This window comes from Diuraphis noxia, unplaced genomic scaffold (assembly GCF_037042655.1).
Source record: "Diuraphis noxia isolate RWA-SAM2 unplaced genomic scaffold, SU_Dnox_SAM2 contig0001, whole genome shotgun sequence".
Lineage (NCBI taxonomy): Eukaryota > Metazoa > Arthropoda > Insecta > Hemiptera > Aphididae > Diuraphis > Diuraphis noxia.
The window spans coordinates 84,581,205-84,599,533 of NW_028301711.1; the positions used below are offsets into that span (position 1 = coordinate 84,581,205).

Here is an 18,329-nt window from a genome sequence, read left to right on the forward strand (position 1 = left end):
AAAGGCAGGTGGACGTTCCGGCTGATTGGTGACCTGAAGTCATGGTTAACCAGAAACCACGGCGAGGTGTCATTCCACCTTAGCCAGGTACTGACCGGTCACGGCTGCTTTGGGGAATACCTACACCGATTCGGTCTATCCGAAAGCGACGCCTGCGCGCTGTGTGGTGTGTCTCCCGACAGTGCGGAACACGCAGTGTTCCATTGCGACGCTTTTCATTCCTGCCGACGTGAAGCATGCGTCTACCTGGACGTTGAGCTCTCCCCGAGCAACATAGTTAGCACGATGCTAAGTAGCAGCTCGGCGTGGCAGAGGATCGCGACTCTCGTCGGGCGAATAATGTCCACCAGAGAGCTTGAGGAGAGGAAGAGACAGCAGGCTCCTGATGCCAGTTGATGAACGAACGAGTTCCACAAGAGTGGCGGAATAAGATCGGCTCGAGAAGCAATGCAGACCGAACGAGGTTCCAGAGCGACGGGCTGAGACCGGCTCAAGAAGCAATCCCATCTAGCTGAATACATACTGTACATATCGTAATAACCTTTGTGAGGAGGTGAAGTGGGGGACTGTCCCACCCACCTCCAATTTTTTTTCTGTTGTGTATTTTGATGTGATATTTAGTAATAAACGATGGGGCCGGAGCGGAAGTAATGCGCAAGCAGTTCCCGCTTTGGTTCCCGATACCAAAAAAAAAAAAAAAAAAAAAGGTTAGGTTAGGTTAGGTTAGGTTAGGTTAGGTTAGGTTCCTCCCCACGGGATCCGCCTTGACGTGGCGGGGAGGCTTGCGGGCTCTTAATTGAGTCTTACTAAGTGATCCCGGTCTTAATTAGACCAAAACACAGAGCCTGACCTTAATTGGTCGGGCAGGTCTGGTCCACCTGCAAGCGCCTGCAAACGGACATAGGTGAAGGTAACACTGACCTAAAATCCCCCTGGCGGCAGGGCTAAAACGCAAGGGAGAGGCACCCTTTACAAAAACTACAAATGGACGTTCAAAACAGAAATTTGGTTACCGCACCAGGGGATTCGGACCCCCAGGTGCCGGCAGTCGGGAGTGAGCAAGCGGGCTCCCGGCGGTCGTCATCCAATGACTGCAGGGATGCGGGGGTGGCCAGCCAGGCCCCCGTCATCCTCACTGCTACTAGTGCTGAGACAGTCGTGTCCCAAGAGGGCACGCAACGACCCTCTGCTAATGGCAGCAAGAGGACTCTGGCCTTGGCCATGAGCTCCCTCAAGAGCCAACTCAATGGACAACAGAGTGCCTTGAATTTAATGTTGGAGAAGGCCAGCGCCCTTCAAACCATCAGTACAAAGTCCAAGAGCCCACAGGTGCAAACGGCCATTAGCGATGTCCTAAACACGATTGACCTAGTCAGAAGTGCCTATGACAAGGTCGCGAAGGCCTTCAAGTCATCCATGCGCCTCGCCCAGGATAACATCTGCCAATGTTCCCAGCCCGCTTCCAGCGTTCAACCGCTCACAAGTGCGGCTCCCCCGAAGACCAGGACCTCTACAACGCAGACCGACACCCCCTACCCAGAACAGAAGTGTGCAAGTCGCGTGCAAACTAAGGATTCCACGACAAACACCGCTCCTCTCACTCAAACAACCGCCCACCAAAAGCCAAAGCAGCAGCAGCACCAGCAACAGCAACAGAAACGGCAGCAGATGCAACAGCCGCGACAACAGGAGAACCTGACCCTGGCCGCGACCAACTTCGCAACATCTCCCAGGGAAATCGGTACTGGAAACTGGTCTGTCGTAAGCCGGAAGAAACCCCGCAAAACAAAACCTCCAAATACCTCCAGCAAGCGACCTAAACGCCCTCCCCCGGATGCAATCGCCATCAGGCCTAGCATGGGTCAGACATTCGCTGACATTCTAAAAGCGGTCAGGAAAGACGTTGACGTAGACAGTACAGGCGCCCACATCACTTCCGTCGCTGAGAGCAGAGGCGGTGAAGTGCTGATCAGGGTAACGAGAGGCGAAGACAAGAGGTGCGGCCTCGAGGTTGCCATAAGGGATGCATTGGGAGCCCGGGCCACAGTAAGAGGTCTGGTAAGCTACGTTGACCTCGACATTACTGGTCTGGATGGCGTGACAACCGACACAGAGATTGCCGATGCCCTGAAGAACGCAGCTGGCCTACCAGAATCTGACACCTCGGTCAGAATAAAAAACGTGAGGCCTGCTCCTAACGGCACAAGAAGAGCCACAGCCTCAATGAAACGTGTCGACGTCTCGGGTATAATCAAGGAGGGCAAGGTCAAAATAGGGTTGGTCAGGGCCAGAGTACGTCTTTGCGACAAAGCTCCTAGATGCTTCAGATGCCTATGCTACGGTCATGTGAGATCCAAGTGTATCGGTATGGATCGCACCGACGTATGCAGCCTGTGCGCTTCTGCCGGGCACAGAGCAACGGAGTGCAAAAACCCCCCAAGGTGTGTGGCTTGTGAGGATCTGAAAGCCCCCACGGACCACTACCCTGGCAGTAGCAAGTGCTCATCCTACAAGATGGCTCAGTCACACAGTGGACAGGCTTCCCTTAGCCTACCCATAGCCGCACCGCAACAACAATGATAGCTTTTCTGCAGATAAATTTGAACTGCTGCAAAGCAGCTCAAGCACTAATGCATCAAATGGCGGCAGAGAAATCAGTCGACTTTCTCATAGTGTCCGAACACAATAAGGCAGACCCCACCTGGCACGTCGACGCCAACAATAAAGCGGCAATTGTCAACACAAAAAATGCAGTCATCACCTGTACTGGGACCTGCGAGACTGGATTCAGGTGGGTTTCAGCAGCCGGGATAAGGATGTATTCCTGCTACTGGTCCCCTAATACCTCCCTCGCCGATTTCCAAGACTTCCTTCTTAGGCTAGAAAGAAGCATCAGGCTTACCACAGAGGACATCCTGCTCGCAGGCGACTTCAATGCGAAGCATTCAGACTGGGGATCAAAGACAAACGATCGCAGAGGTGAGGCACTGTCTGACATGATTCATGCACTTGGCCTCGTAGTCTGCAACAAGGGCAATGATCCTACATTCAAGTCCGGCTCCATCATCGACATCACCTTCTGCTCCCCCGGGATGGCACGGGCTGTCTCCGACTGGTGCGTCTTGGATGCGGAATCCCTAAGCGATCACAGCTACATTAGTTACAACATTCACACGGACCAAGCCCCCTCTCCTAGCATCCCTCCACCCTCGATCAAGTGGAGATTTAATCGCAAGAAGCTGGCAGAAGCACTCTCTTCGGAGCAACTGTCCGAGGCCTCGGAAACATCAAGTGCTGAGGTGTGTGCTGCCCTCCTGACCTCCAAACTACACGCGGCTAGTATGACGAAGTCGGCTGTCGGGAGCGGCAGAAAATCTGTTTATTGGTGGTCACCAGAAATCAACGCTCTCAGAAAAACGGCCAATCATGCGCGCAGGGTGTTTCAAAGGAAGAAGAAACGGCTAGGACCCCTAGCAGCATCGACGTTAGAAACAGCCGCCAAAGAAGCTAAGCTAGACCTGGTTAAGGCAATTAAAGCGGCCAAGGATAGGGCTTGGAAAGTGCTCTGCGACCAAGTTGAAAGCGATCCCTGGGGCACTCCCTACAAACTTGTTATGGGTAAACTCAAGAGGCACCAGCCGATCCCCGGTCTGGACTCACCTGACGTCGTCAGTCGCATAGTCGATGCACTCTTCCCAGCCCATCCACCCCGGTCACACGTCAACTGGCCAACCATACCAAAATCAGACCTCACAGATGTCGCCATCACGGCCGACGAGGTGCAGCTAGCAGCAAAGCGCACTAAGAACAATATCGCACCCGGACCAGATGGAATCCCGAACGAGGCTCTGAAGCTCCTGGCCGCCAAACGTCCGGAGCTTTTAACCAGCGTCTACAACAAATGCATCCAAGAGGGTCTCTTCCCGATCGCCTGGAAGAGGGCTCGGCTCGTGCTGCTAAGGAAGGGAGACAAACCACTGCACGACCCATCATCCTACCGACCGCTCTGTCTGCTGGATAGCACGGCAAAACTATTTGAGAAGATCATCGACCACCGGATTAGGAATCACTTAGACAACACTAACGGTCTCAGCGACCGTCAGTTTGGCTTTCGCAGCGGCAGATCCACCACCGATGCCGTGAGTCTGCTTATGTCTATCGCGCAGGGCAGTGGCCCAAAGAGCATGACAGGGGTCCTCACACTAGACATAAAAAATGCATTCAACTCAGCACCCTGGGCCAAGATACTTGATGCCCTCCGCGAAAAGGACACACCCGTGTACCTATGCAAATTGATTGATAGCTACTTGTCTGGGCGATCCATCACGTACACCACCACAGGAGGACAGACGATCACGGAGCTGTCCAGTGGCGTTCCACAGGGATCGGTTCTCGGACCCACCTTGTGGAACGTTCTTTATGACGATCTCCTGAACGTCAGACTCCCACGCTCCGTCACTCCCATCGCTTTCGCTGACGACATCGCCCTTGTGTCCAAGGCCAACGATAACTACACCATTGAGAGCGACCTGACGGAAGCAGCCAAACGATCCTGCAGCTGGCTGAAGGACGTAGGACTCCGGATCGCTGCTCAGAAATCCGAAGCACTGGTCATCACGACCAGAAGAACCCACACCGAAGTGAACGTTGCGGTAGAAGATTCCTTCGTGCAAGCTAAAAAGAGTATTAGATACCTGGGTATTCAAATTGACTCCAAGCTTTGCTTTACTGAGCACGCTATAAATGCCTCAGCAAAAGCCAGCATGGCTTGCCAGAAGCTCAGCAGAATCATGCCGAACATTAGCGCTGCCACGGCCAGAAAGAGGAGACTACTCGGAAACGTAGTCCACTCACTACTACTTTTTGGCGCCCCAACCTGGGCAGATCGCATGAGTGCCAAAGGTACAGCGGAGATGGCTAAAGTTCAGCGGAAAACGGCGCTCAGGGTGGCGTCCGCATACTGCACCGTCTCGACGAGCGCGGCACTCGTTGTGGCTTCCATGCCGCCGATCGACTTACTCGCCAAAGAACGCCTTTTCATCTTTTCGTGCAAGGACGACCCAGAAGCCAGAGGAAAGGCCAGATACGGCACCCTCGAGTCATGGCAAACGCGGTGGGATCAACCCGGTCCAGGAAGATGGACTCATCGTCTGATACCGTCTATCACTCATTGGATGAACAGGAGGCACGGCGACGTTGACTTCCACCTCACGCAATTTCTAACCGGCCACGGATGTTTCCCGGAGTACTTACACAGGTTTGGAAAGTTAGGCTCTCCCGAGTGTTGGTACTGCGGTCACGCGGTAGACGATGCACTGCACACCATCTTTAAATGCGACGCCTGGGAAATCAAACGTGCCAGAGTCAACATCATGTGCGGAACTACGGTCACTCCAGACAACATAATCCCGATCATGCTGTCAAGTAAGAACTCCTGGGACACAGTCGCAGTCTTTATCCATGAAGTTTTGATGAAGAAGGAGAACGAAGAGAGACAGAGACAAGCAGCCCAAGTCAACTTATGAAATTTAATTAAGTCTAAGATATTGTAGGCCGAAGGCCTCTACTGGGTGGTTAGAGGCCCCCGCATTTGTACCATAGTCATTGTGTATACTTTATTTTTTGTAATTTATTTGTTTTTTGCACAATAAATGATGGAGGCTGAGGGGTGAAATGACTAACGTCGGTGCCACCCTCAGTCTCCGATGCAACATGTAAAAAAAAAAAAAAAAGGTTAGGTTAGGTTAGGTTAGGTTAGGTTAGGTTAGGTTAGGTTAGGTCTCCCCCGACGGGACCCACCTTGACGCGGTGGGGGAGCTTGCGGGCCTTTAATTAGGTCTTACCAAGCGGTCCCAGCCTTACTTAGGCCCAAACACAGAGCCTGACCTTAACTGGTCGGGCAGGTCTTGTCCACCTGCAAGCGCCTGCAAACGGACATAGGTGAAGGTAACACCGAAATAAAATCCCCCTGGCGGCAGGGCTAAAACGCAAGGTAGAGGCACCCTTTAAAAAACTCTTTATGGAAGTACAACACGGAAATAATGCTACTGCTACAGGGGCCTCGGAAACCCCAGAGCCGGCGGTTGGGGGTACGTGTGCGCCCCAAAAGTCGTCATCAGTCACCAGCACGAAAAGCGTGGATGTGTCGAGACAGGCATCCACCGCCAACCACGGGGTTGGTAACACTACTGTTGGTGCGGGTGTTAAGCAGGCCCGCACCGGTGACCGGAAAGTCGCTTCAGCTACTGCAATGGCTGCGTTGGAGATGCAACTGATTCGGATCCGTGATGCCACTGCAGAACTGAGGAGCCTCATGAATGCTCAAGAAAGTGGATTGGCGAAAGTGATTGAGCGCGCTGCTCAACTGGAGGTTGTGTCCGTAAAGACACACAGTCCACCAGTGAGCAATGCTATCAAGGAGATGGTAGAGGCGGTGAAAGTCGTACAAAAGGGTCGGGAGGGCTTGTACAAGGCGTTCAAGAACGTAATTGTTCAAGTCCGACCAGGAAATTCCAGCCCCTCGACTATAAAGCCGGTCGACAAGGCTAACGCGGGTTGCCAGACTGACCCTCCTACCCCACCGACGAGACCACACGTCTCCGTAAGAAAAGCGGATGCGTCGACGAACACCCCTCAAGGTTCAATGGGTACTGCCGATCCAGGCAGGGGGCCCAGCGAACAGATGCCTTCTGTGGCTACCAAGCGGAAGAAAAAGAGGAAGAAGAAGGGACAGCACCTGCAGCAGCAACAGCATCAGCAACAGCAGCAGCAGCAGCAACAGCAGCAGCCACAGCAGCAGCAGCAGCAGACGCAGCAGAAGAGTTCATCATGGAGCGAGGTGGTCAGGAGAAAGAAGAGGGTGCCCCTTGCAACCTGCACTTCTGCTCCACAGAAGCGGAGCAAGGTGGACGAGAAAATCACCTTGTTGCGTCGAAGGGCTCCAAAGACCTCGGCGGTAACGATAGACCGCCCAGCCGATGGTGGGTCCCTTGCGGCCATTATGAAGAGGGTGTCCGGGGCTATTAACCTCGGGGCCCTCGGAATTAGGGTCGTAACCACGAGGCGCACCAAGGCAGGAGGAATCCTCCTCGAGGTGGAGGGGGAGGAAAAGGCCAAGATCCTGGAACGTAAGATCAAGGATGTTGTGGGAACCGACGCCAGGACACGCAGGCCCGAACGGAAGACACCCGTTCTCCTCCTAGACGTCCCGGAGTGGGCGGAAACGGAGGACGTGGTGAGTGGGCTCGGCCAGGTAGGTGTCGTCTCTGCTGGCGACGTCTCTATCAGGAGGAATGGCGGCAGTCGCGGTGACCGCGTGGCAAGAATCGACCTCTCTCTCTGCGACGCCATCGCTTTGGCTGAGGCCAAGGCGGTGGTGATAGGCTGGACCCGGTGCAGAGTGAGGCTGCTAGAGAAGAGGCAGCCAACCTGCTTCCGGTGCCAGCAGAAGGGTCACCTCGCCGCGGAATGCCACAACGAGGCCAAGCCCAGGGCCTGCTTCAATTGCGGGGCCCCGGACCACCTCGCTGGGAACTGCAGCAGCGAACCATCTGCGAGGAAGGAAGGAGCGGCGAAGAAGAAGAAGATGGAGGTGCCCAGGGAACAGCCCAGAACGGAGGAGCCACCGCGGGCGGTGGGCTGGCCCACTTCTCCGGTGGCGTCGGGGTCCGGTCCTTCGCCGTGATGGAGTTAAGGTTTGTGCAAACTAACCTACACCATTGCCGGGCAGCCCAGGACCTTCTGGGGGAGTTCGTGAGAACGGAGGACATCGCGGTGGCGCTGGTCAGTGAGCCGCAAGGTGGTGGACGAGCTGGCTGGCACTACGACACTACGGGTCGTGCTGCCGTGAGTGTCTTCCGCCCGGGACTCACGCTCAGAGATGTCGAATCGGGTGACGGGTTCGTAGCAGCTACCGTAGGAGGCGCGGTCCGAGTCTTCAGCTGTTATGCTTTCCCCGCCCTGTCCGTCGCTGAGTTCCAGGAATTTCTGGGTCGTCTCGAATCCTCCGTTAGGCGGTATCGCGGCGCGGGAGTCGACCTCATCGTTGGGGGAGACTTCAACGCCCGATCGGCGTCCTGGGGGGACCGCCTGACGGAGGCGCGCGGTGATGACCTGTCATTGCTCGCCGATTCTCTGGGACTGATCGTCCTGAACGAGGGGCGGGAACCGACGTTCTTCGGGAGGGGGTTGGGGTCGTGCGTCGACGTGACCTTCGCCACCGAATCGGCTGCGAGGAAGATTCGGGGGTGGACCGTGCGTACGGACGTTGAGAACATGAGTGACCACCATCACTTGTGTTTCTCGTATCGCACCGGACGCACGCTCCCGGGCGTCCCCGGTGATCCCACGGCGGCGGTGGCTGGTGGTCGGCGGCATCCGGGTTGGCGAACATCCCGAATGGACGCTGATCTCCTGGCTGCGGCCGTACTCACCGCGGAATGGACGGGGGCGACTCTGCCCACGGTGGCTCCAGCCGCTTCTACGAACGCCGAGGCCGAAGCCGAGAGGCTCGTTGGCAGCGTGGTGGTGGCCTGTGACACGGCTCTTCCCCGAAGGAATCCTCATCCTCGGGGAAGACCACCAGTTTACTGGTGGAACGGCAGTGTCGCCGCGGCGCGAGCTGAATGTGTCCGACGGAAGCGGCTGTGGATCAGGCAGCGGGGACGCGGTGTCGACGGAGACGGGTCCTTGGCTGACGTTGAGCGAGCCTACCGTGAGGCTCGAAGAGAGCTGAAGCACCGGGTTCGCGACGCGAAGACGAAGTGCTGGGCAGAGCTGGTCAAGACCATCGACGACGACCCCTGGGGAAAACCCTACAAGGTCGTCATGAAGAAGATCCGTGGGCCCCCGGCGACGGCGTCGATGGAACCGCAAACGGTTCGCGACATTGCCGCCGTCCTCTTCCCCCAAGGGAATAGAGACAGGGAGTCTGCTGACCTCGGGGGAGACTGGTTCGGGGACGTTGCGGAGTTCTCACTGGAGGAGGTTGGTGCGGCGGTCAGGCGCTTTGGGAGCCGCTGTAGTGCGCCGGGCCCGGATTGTATTCCAAGCCGGGTCTGGAGCGTCGTGCATGCGGTGAGTCCCGGGCGTCTTCTCGGCGTGTTCAACCTCTGCCTGAGGGAAGGCGTCTTCCCTGGCCGGTGGAAGCGCGCTCGGCTAGCGCTTCTCGCCAAACCGGGGAAGCCGGGGGGGACGCCGTCTTCGTACCGTCCGCTGTGTCTCCTGGACGACGTCGGCAAGATCTTCGAGTTCCTGCTGGCGACCAGGATGAACAGCCACATGGCGGCCACCGGGGTCGGACTTTCTGAATGGCAGTTCGGTTTCCGCGGCGGCCTGTGCACGGACGACGCGTTGCGGCTGCTTCGCCGGCGGTTGAACTCCGCGGTGAACGCGCGCCGTTACGCTGTCGCCGTGAGTCTGGACATCCGGAACGCTTTCAACTCCGTCGGTTGGGGGGTGGTGCGTGCGGCGTTGGTACGTATGGGTTTCCCGGCGTACGTCCGACGGATCCTCGATTCGTACCTTCGCGACCGCGTCCTGCACGTGTGCGACGACCATGGGGGCGATCCGGTGACGGTCGCAGTCACGTGCGGAGTCCCGCAGGGCTCCGTGCTAGGACCGCTTCTGTGGAACGTCGCGTTCGACACCGTGTTCCGCTTGCCGCTGCCCGTTGGTACTACCATCATCGGGTACGCGGACGACACGCTAGTCGTGTCGGAGGGGAATACGCTTTCGACCCTGCAGGACTGCGCGAACGAGGCTCTGGCCTTGGTCGCCGGGCACATCGGGGAATTGGGGCTTCAGCTGGCCGTCGACAAGACGTAAGCCGTGGTCTTCAAGGCCCAGTATGGCCCGGCCGACCTCGGGCTGCGTATCGGGGATCAGGCCGTCCAGCTGTGCACGACTCTCAAGTACTTGGGAATCGTGCACGAAGCGAAGGGGACGTGGTACGGTGCGCACTATCGCGCCGCGGCCGACAAGGCCAGACGCGTCATGGCGGTTCTGCGCGGCCTGATGCCGAACATTGGTGGCCCCCGCGAGAGCAGGAGGCGCCTGCTGTTGGGCGTCGTACACTCAGTAATGTTGTACGGCGCTCCGACGTGGGGCGCCGACCTGGCTCTCAGCCGGACCGGCCCCAAGGTGTTGGAGTCGGTGCAGCGTCTGGCCGCTATCGCTAGCGTGGGTGCGTACCGTACTGTGTCCTACGACGCCGCGACGGTCGTCGCGCGCACCATCCCCGTCGTCCTGATGGCCAAAGAACGGTTCGCGTCGTTCGAGGCCAGAAGGGAGAGGCGGCTTGCGGGAACACGTGACGGGGGGCCCCCTCGGCCGGACCAACCAGCGGCGACAGTGCGGGCGGATGACTCCCAGTCACTGAGGGCTCGCTCGCTGGCAAAGTGGGCCCGGGGGATGCGGGAGTCGGTGCCACCTGCGGACAGCGGACGCGAGTGGACCCGGACCCTGGTCCCCCCGGACCTGCTCTGTCGTTGGGCTACCAGGAGGCACGGGGAGTTGTCCTTTCACCTCACCCAGCTGATGACGGGGCATGGTTGCTTCAACCGGTTTCTCTGGAAGATCAACCGTGCACCGTCCGAAGGGTGTTCCCATTGCGGTCCACCCGACGGCTACGGTGAGGAAGTCGACGACGCTAAGCACACCCTAGTTCGCTGCGAGGCGTTCAGGGGTGAGCGTGAGCGTCTGATCGGCGTGATAGGGCCATTCGACCCGGGCGGTCTGGTGCCCAAGATGCTGGAAAGTTCGGCTAACTGGGAGGCGGTTGCGCGCTTCGCGAGTGATGTGATGTCGTACAAGGAGGAGGCTGAGCGGGACAGGCAGTTCCGGTATGGTGTGGCTCCGTCTAGGCGTCGGAGGTGACGCGATCGCGGCCGGAGAGGGGTTGCGGCAGCGCCGCGCAGCCGGTGGCCTGGCCTCTGGATTGGGCTGCGGTGCCGTTCTTGCGGTGTTGCACCTTATTTATATTTATATTTATGTTATATATTTTGTTTTAACTTTTGGGGCCGTGGAAGGGGGATTGTCCTTTTCACGCCCCACTACTATGTAACAGCGTGTGTAAGGGGCTGCAGTTGGGGGATTGTCCCTTCTGCTCCTCAAAAAAAGTTGTATAATTGTTTTTAAATAAACGATGGCGACTCTCCACCTGAAGCATTGCTTAACGGCGTTTCCGGGTGGTGAGTGTATTGCCGATTCATGAAAAAAAAAAAAAAAAAAAAAAAAAAAAAAAAGGTTAGGTTAGGTTAGGTTAGGTTCCCCCCCGACGGGACCCACCTTGACGTGGTGGGGGGGCTCACCGACTCCGGTCGGTGCCAAGAGTTACCCAACTCCCCGGCACTGACTTTAATTAGTTGGTGCCGGAGCCTCTAGAGCCGCTCTTGACCTTAACTGGTTGAGGGCGGCAGGTACGGTAACCACCTGCTACCACTAGCAAACGGACCCTGAAGGAAAACAGCAAACCACAACGAGAAGGCCACTCACAAAAACCAAAGATGGATCAAAACGTAAATGGAAATTCTACCCCTGTCACAGGCCCTCACGGATTCGGGGGGAGGGCCGTCCATCAGGCATCAGCAGACGGAAACCGGAAACTAGGAAATGATGATTATGAAGATACGAAAATAATAGAAGATGTGGAAAAGGATATGATGGACTTAGATGACATAACCCTCAGTGGTTGGATGTCCGAAACATGGGGAGACTTAGATGACAACATTAAAAAGGTGGACGCGTTAGTCACCAGACTTTTCGCGTTCACCTCAACAACGAAGAACGCCCACAAGGAGATAAAAATGATGAGTGCCGAACTAAAAGATGTGATGAAGCATGTTAAACGTCCCATGCTAGAACTGGGTGTTATTGCGGAAAAAACATACGAGAAAATGAAGGATGTGTCGTCATTAAATGCGAGCTTAGTCGCTACAGCAGCCGTAACAGCCTCCACGTCAGTTGGAAAAGTCACGGAAAAGAAGAAGGAGAAAGGCGTATTACAGGAGAAAAGCGAAAATCTCGCCGAGAGGAAAAAGAAGAAATCCAAAATGAAGTCAGGGAATAAAAAAATCCGCGTTGTCCCTCCCCAAGGCATCACTATATCAGGAAAGGGAGTAAGTACCTATTCTGATATGGTAAAAAGATTAAAAGAAGAAATTGATCTGGAAACATTAGGAGTACAGATCAAATCAATGAAGAGGACGAAGGATGATGGAATCTTCTTGCTGGTCGGCAAAGGGGCCAAGGCAGTAGATGGAGCAAAAAAGTTAAGACGAGCAGCTGAGGACGCACTGGGCGGTGACGTCGAAGTCAAGGATTCGAGCAAGCCCTGCCTCATCGAGATCCGGGGTATTAGCCAAGAAGAGAGAGAAGAGGACGTCGTTCAAGGAGTTTGCCGGTACGGGCCAATACGAGAAGAAGTTGTCGTGAAGAAGATGGAAACGTCGTTCGGAGGAAAACAGAGGGCTCTCGTCTCTGTCCCAGCTACGACAGCTGAGAGAGTCATTGCCGGAGGTCGCGTCCTGGTCGGACTGATCTCGTGTGGAGTTCGCCTGAAAGGCAACCCTCCAATCAGATGTTTCAGATGTCATGGATACAATCACAAGGCGTTCTCATGCAGAGGCCTCGATAGGAGCAAGCTGTGCATGACGTGCGGTGGAGAAGGCCACTTAGGGAAACAGTGTCGAAGCGCTCCCAACTGCGTCCTATGCAAGGAGCTGAAGCGGCAGGCGGACCACTACCCAGGAAGCGGTAGATGTGAGGCCTATAGGAAGGCGAGACCTAAATAACTGTATAGTTAAGCATTCGTAAGATGTGGGTCAAAGACCAAAACAAGGGGGTTAGAGGCCCCCTATTTTGATGTAATAAAATTGTGTAAATTGTGTTTACAGCATGTATTTCATTGTATTTCATTGTATATTTGTTTACAATAAACGATGAACACCAGGGGGTGAAATGACTCACGTCGGTGCCACCCCTAGTGTTCGATTCCATATGTAAAAAAAAAAAAAAAGGTTAGGTTAGGTTAGGTTAGGTTCCCGGTAATTCCTTCGGGATGGCATGAGCATGCCACCGGGCGCGTCCCCAGGCTGCGGATAGGGGAACGTCCTGCAGATATGCAGGACAGCCGCGATATAAGCCATACCCTTCGGGATTGGACGAATAAGCGGTCACGGACAAGCTCACCACCGGGGGAGGGATCGACCCCCGGTGTCCCAGAAGATCAGGCCAAACGGACGGAACAACGACAGACGACGCGAGGCTGGCGTCGTCAGTGGAGCTAAGCCAACCAAAACAGAACGATGGAAGCACAACAAAATAAAAATGAATCTCGTCCTGGGTCCACCCTACTAGGGGTGGTCGGACCCCAGGAGACGGCGGCTGGGAGTGGTTCGTCCCAGAAGTCGAAATCAGTAACCACGGATAATGCGCGACTGCCCACGGAAATTGGAAATACTGGAGATATAAGGACACGGATTCAAGGTACAGCAGCTGGAAGTCTTGAGAGGAAGTTAATGGCCTACTCAACCTCAAGCCAACAGGAAGAAGCCACCATGGAAGAGGCCAATGCCCGCTTCCTTAAACACCTTCAGCAGGTATATAACACGTCAAAGGCGCTTGATGATGAAGTGACTGCTGCCCCAAATACAAAGAGGGAAATCAAGGCGCTCATAGCGCAACTGTCGAGCGGTGTCAGAGGGCTGGTTCAATGGGGAAGACGCACCGGCAAAGTCAGCGTCAATACTTTGAGTAGGGGTATCCAAACGGAACCGGATACAAAGAAGACGAGCGCAGAGAATAGGACTTCAGAGACCCAGCCAAGCTCCCATAAAGAGAATGTGGAAGGTGTAATGCAGGCGTCGGGGGACACCGTCCCTTCACCTGATCGCTCCCGGTTCGAGTTCTCTGCCTCCATCGAGGGTCTTCGCCAGCAGATTAAAGCACAGTGCGAAGTCATCGGAAAGTTGGCAGATCAAGTTGACAAAATCCAGAAGCACCAACAGCAGCAACCCCCGAAGCAGCAGGTAGAACGAGAACCACGGACTCAGAGCCACCAATTACAAGAACAACAACAGCGTACGGTCCCCCAAGGTCCACCGCACGAAGAGGGTGTCAGCAAATGGTCAGAGGTAGTTCAAAAAAAGAAGAAACCAAAAATCAAAGTTCAAAGCCCCGCAGAAGAAGCTGCCAATACACCACAAACAAGGTCCAAAAATACCAGAGGCGATGCCTTCAGACTGGTGAAAAGAAGGACCCCCAAGACTGAGGCTATTATGATAGACCAATTGGCTGAAGGAGAGACCTACGCCTCTGTTATGAAAAGAGTCACTTCCATTGACCTAAACCCGCTCGGTGTCACGGTAAAAGGTGCCAAGCGTTCCAAGGCGGGTGGCATTATTATTGAAGTAGACGGGAAGGAGGATGCCGACAGGCTGGCAGATGGGATTAGGGAGGCCGTTGGAGCAACAGCAGCCGTTAGGAGACCGACAAGAAGCACACCTATTCTTATCAGGGACGTACCGAACTGGATAGAAGAGGCAGAAGTTGTGTCGCATCTGGTACGCTTTGACAGCTGTTTCGGTGACTGTCAAATACGTATATCGGATAACCAGGCAGGCAGAACAGCTTTCTGCCGAATACCGATGAAGGTGGCATCAAAGGTTGCGGACGCTGGAAGAATCCGCATAGGCTGGGCGATGTGCAGAGTTAAACTGCTGGAGAAAAAAGATAGTGTGTGCTACAAATGTCAAGGGACAGGGCACATAGCGGCGGCCTGCACCTCTGAGACAAAGCCGAAGGCGTGTTTCAAGTGCAAATCTTTGGAACACCTGGCTCGAGAATGCGTGGCTCCACCAAGGCGGAAAATCGAGTCAGCGCGAGGTAAACCAGAGGTAAAACACCAGCTAGAGGAGGGCGGGGCTTCGACATCCGCAGAGGGAGCGCGAGATGATTAAATACATCCAAGTGAACCTGAACCACTGCAAAGCGGCTCAGGATCTGCTCCGGCAGCACGTGGTCGAGCAGGGCGTTGAGGTCGTGCTCATTACCGACCCCTATTCCGTCCCCGAAGGATCAACTTCTTGGCTCACAAGTTCTGGAACCCAGAGAGCGGCCATTTGGCTAGCAGGCAGCGGAGTCACTGCAGCCGAAGTCCACAGAGACCCTGAGTTCATGTCTGCCCGCCTCAACGGGATCCAGACATTCAGCTACTACGCGTCGCCCAATAAGTCGATGGCCGAATTCGAAGACTTCCTGCAGAGGCTGGAGGTTAAGGTAAGGGCGGTCGAACCAGGGGTCCCTGTACTGATCACTGGAGACTTCAACGCGCGCTCAGCGGCATGGGGCGACTGGTGCCGCAACACTCGAGGGGACGATCTGAGCACCCTGTTCAGCTCCCTAGGACTGCAGGTCCTAAACGAAGGATCAAAGCCGACTTTTGTGGGTATAGGAAGAGGCTCCATTGTTGACCTCACCGTGGTGTCTGAGTCACTTGTGGGTCACGTTTCGGGGTGGCACGTCTGCGACGAGGTGGAAAGCATGTCTGACCATCAGTACATCGCTTTCACACTGGAGGCCTCCAGAAACGGCGGGCCCACAACTCCATGGGTGCCGAGGGGCTGGAAGACAGATGGTGAGATCAGCAGCCAAGACGTGGAAATTGGACTCCTTCTGGCGAAATGGACCGGCGAACGTGCACTGTTTGCTGCATCTGCCAACGCCGACCAGCGGGCACGGGCTGTCCAACAGTCCATTACCGTGGCCTGCGACTTCGCCCTTAGGCGCCTTACCCCTAGCCCTCCGGGGAAACCCCCAGCCTATTGGTGGAACGCCGAGATTGCCTCGAAACGTAGAGACTGCGTGGCGGCAAAGCGAGCTAAGACGAGGTGCATTGCAAGAGTCCACCGGCGTCGTGCACGTGGTCAAAACTCAATCAGCGAAGAGGAAGCTGCGACCGCAACAAACGCCATCTACAAGGAAGCTCGTAAAGGACTGAAATACGCCATCGCGCAAAGTAAGACAAGGTGCTGGAACGAATTGCTCGCAACAATCGACAGCGACCCATGGGGAAAACCCTACAAGCTTGTTGCTCGTAAGCTTCAGGGTCCTTCCCCAACAAGCAAGATGGAATGTGAGTCGGTACGGCGGATCACGGACGTGCTTTTTCCCCTCCATCAGCCGATGACAACGCAAGTCCTCCAAGCCACTGAGGTGCCTCCCCCCTTCACTATCGAAGAGGTGAACATAGCGGTGGAAAGAGCGAAACGGAAAAATACCGCTCCCGGTATGGATAATATAAACGGGAAAATAATTAACGTTGTCCATCAAATATGCCCGTCCATGCTGCTAGGGTTATACAACCAATGTATTAAAGAAGGTGTCGTCCCATCTGGCTGGAAGAGAGCTCGCGTAATTCTCCTAAAGAAGGGTAACAAACCGGAAGGAGAACCTTCGTCGTACAGGCCCATCTGCCTCCTGAACGTCCTAGGAAAAATTTTTGAGTCTCTGTTGGTGGCAAGGTTACACGAGCACATAGTGAGTAAAGGCGGCTTGTCCCCCAACCAATTCGGTTTTACCAAGCAAGTCGGAACTGATGACGCGGTGCGGAAACTCCAGGAAACGATCCTTTCCGAAATCAATTATCCCTCGGCTAAGTTTTGCGTGGCGATCAGCCTTGATATAAAGAATGCCTTCAACTCGATCGGATGGAACGAAGTCATGATGGCACTTAACCATGCCGGAGTTCCAACGTACATAAAGAAAGTTCTCCAAGACTACTTCTCAGGGAGGTCTGCTGAAACTACAGCCGGAGACCAAAAAGTCGAGATCCAGGTGTCATGCGGTGTCCCTCAGGGCTCTGTCATCGGCCCATTTCTCTGGAACCTGGCCTACGATCGAGTCCTCCGTCTGCAGCTTCCTTCTGGGTCTAGTCTCATCGGCTTCGCCGATGACACCCTAGTAATCAGCTCGGGAAAAACTATCCCAGATCTGGAAAGAATTACTAACGAGACGCTTGATCTGGTTTCTGATGAGATCAAGGACATAGGCCTCACTCTATCAGTGAACAAAACAGAGGCGGTGGTGTTTACCAATAAGTACAAATACGATGTTCAGAGGATAGTACTCGATGGACAAGTCATACAGCCGAAGAACGAAATGAAATACCTTGGGATAGTAGTGGATCGTAGCCTCCTATTCAAGGTCCACATCGAAGAAGCGGCCAGGAAGGCGGAAAAGATGGCAAACGCCCTTGGAAGACTTATGCCAAACCTGGGAGGCCCCAAAGAGTCAAGAAGGAAGCTGTTTGTATCAATCACGATGTCTATTCTCCTATATGGCGCTCCATCCTGGGCGGATACATTGTCTTTGGTTCCTAAGAACAAGTCCATGGTAAATAGAGTACAACGCAAGGCACTTTTAAGAGGCATATGCGGTTACCGGACGGTTTCAGAAACGGCCACGAACATCCTGTCCGGCGTCCCACCGGCCGACTTACTGGCCGAAGAAAGGAGTGCTATGTTTAACGAGAGGAGGTCTGCCACGCGCTGCCAGCTCCCCCGAACAGCTACAATGACGAAGTGGAAAGAGCGCATCGCCGAAGCAAAAACCGGGGGCTGGACCAAGCGGCTAATCTCCGACGTCGATATGTGGTGCGGGAAAAAAGGCGACCCGGACTTCCACACAACCCAGATCCTTTCTGGACACGGTTGTTTCGGGGTCTATCTCCACAAGATTAATAAGGAAGTATCTGACATGTGCCACCACTGCGACATGGGCCCAGATAGCGCGGAGCACACGGTAGTCGAATGCCCGGCCTGGGATGAAGAGCGGCGTCAATTAGGACATGCGACGGGCAATACGGTCACAGTGGACAACCTTGTGCCCACCATGCTGGACTCTCCTGCGAACTGGCAGGCCGTCAAGGTTTTTGCCAGAGCGGTGATGTCAAAAAAAGAAGCTGACGAAAGGGATAGAGAGAAACCAGGAGGACCAAGGGCAAGGAGGAGAAATCGTACGTGACTCCAGAGCGGCGGTCGGGGACGGCTCGAGAAACCAGAAAGCAAGGAAGCGTAGAAGACCTTACCTTAGTTAAGTTTACTTCTGTAGGCCTAAGGCCAACGCACTGGGTGGTTAGATTCCCCCGTATTTTGTAATAAGTGCTAGATTTGATGTAAACTAGTTTGTAATTAATTTTTTGTAACTGTTTAAATTAAGCTGCAATGTTCAATAAACGATGCGGTCAGGGGAGTAGCAATGCTCACGCAGTCCCTCCCCTGATGGCGATACCGTTAAAAAAAAAAAAAAAAAAAAAAAAAAAGGTTAGGTTA

General features: G+C 54.8%; 1 protein-coding gene across 1 annotated transcript; it reads left to right on the forward strand.

The window, feature by feature from the left end:
- Positions 1-9,993: 9,993 nt before the first annotated feature.
- LOC149062188 (uncharacterized) lies at positions 9,994-10,875 on the forward strand. Its single transcript, XM_089215251.1, has one exon. The coding sequence runs from the start codon at positions 9,994-9,996 to the stop codon at positions 10,873-10,875; it is 882 nt and encodes a 293-aa protein (XP_089071377.1).
- Positions 10,876-18,329: the final 7,454 nt, after the last annotated feature.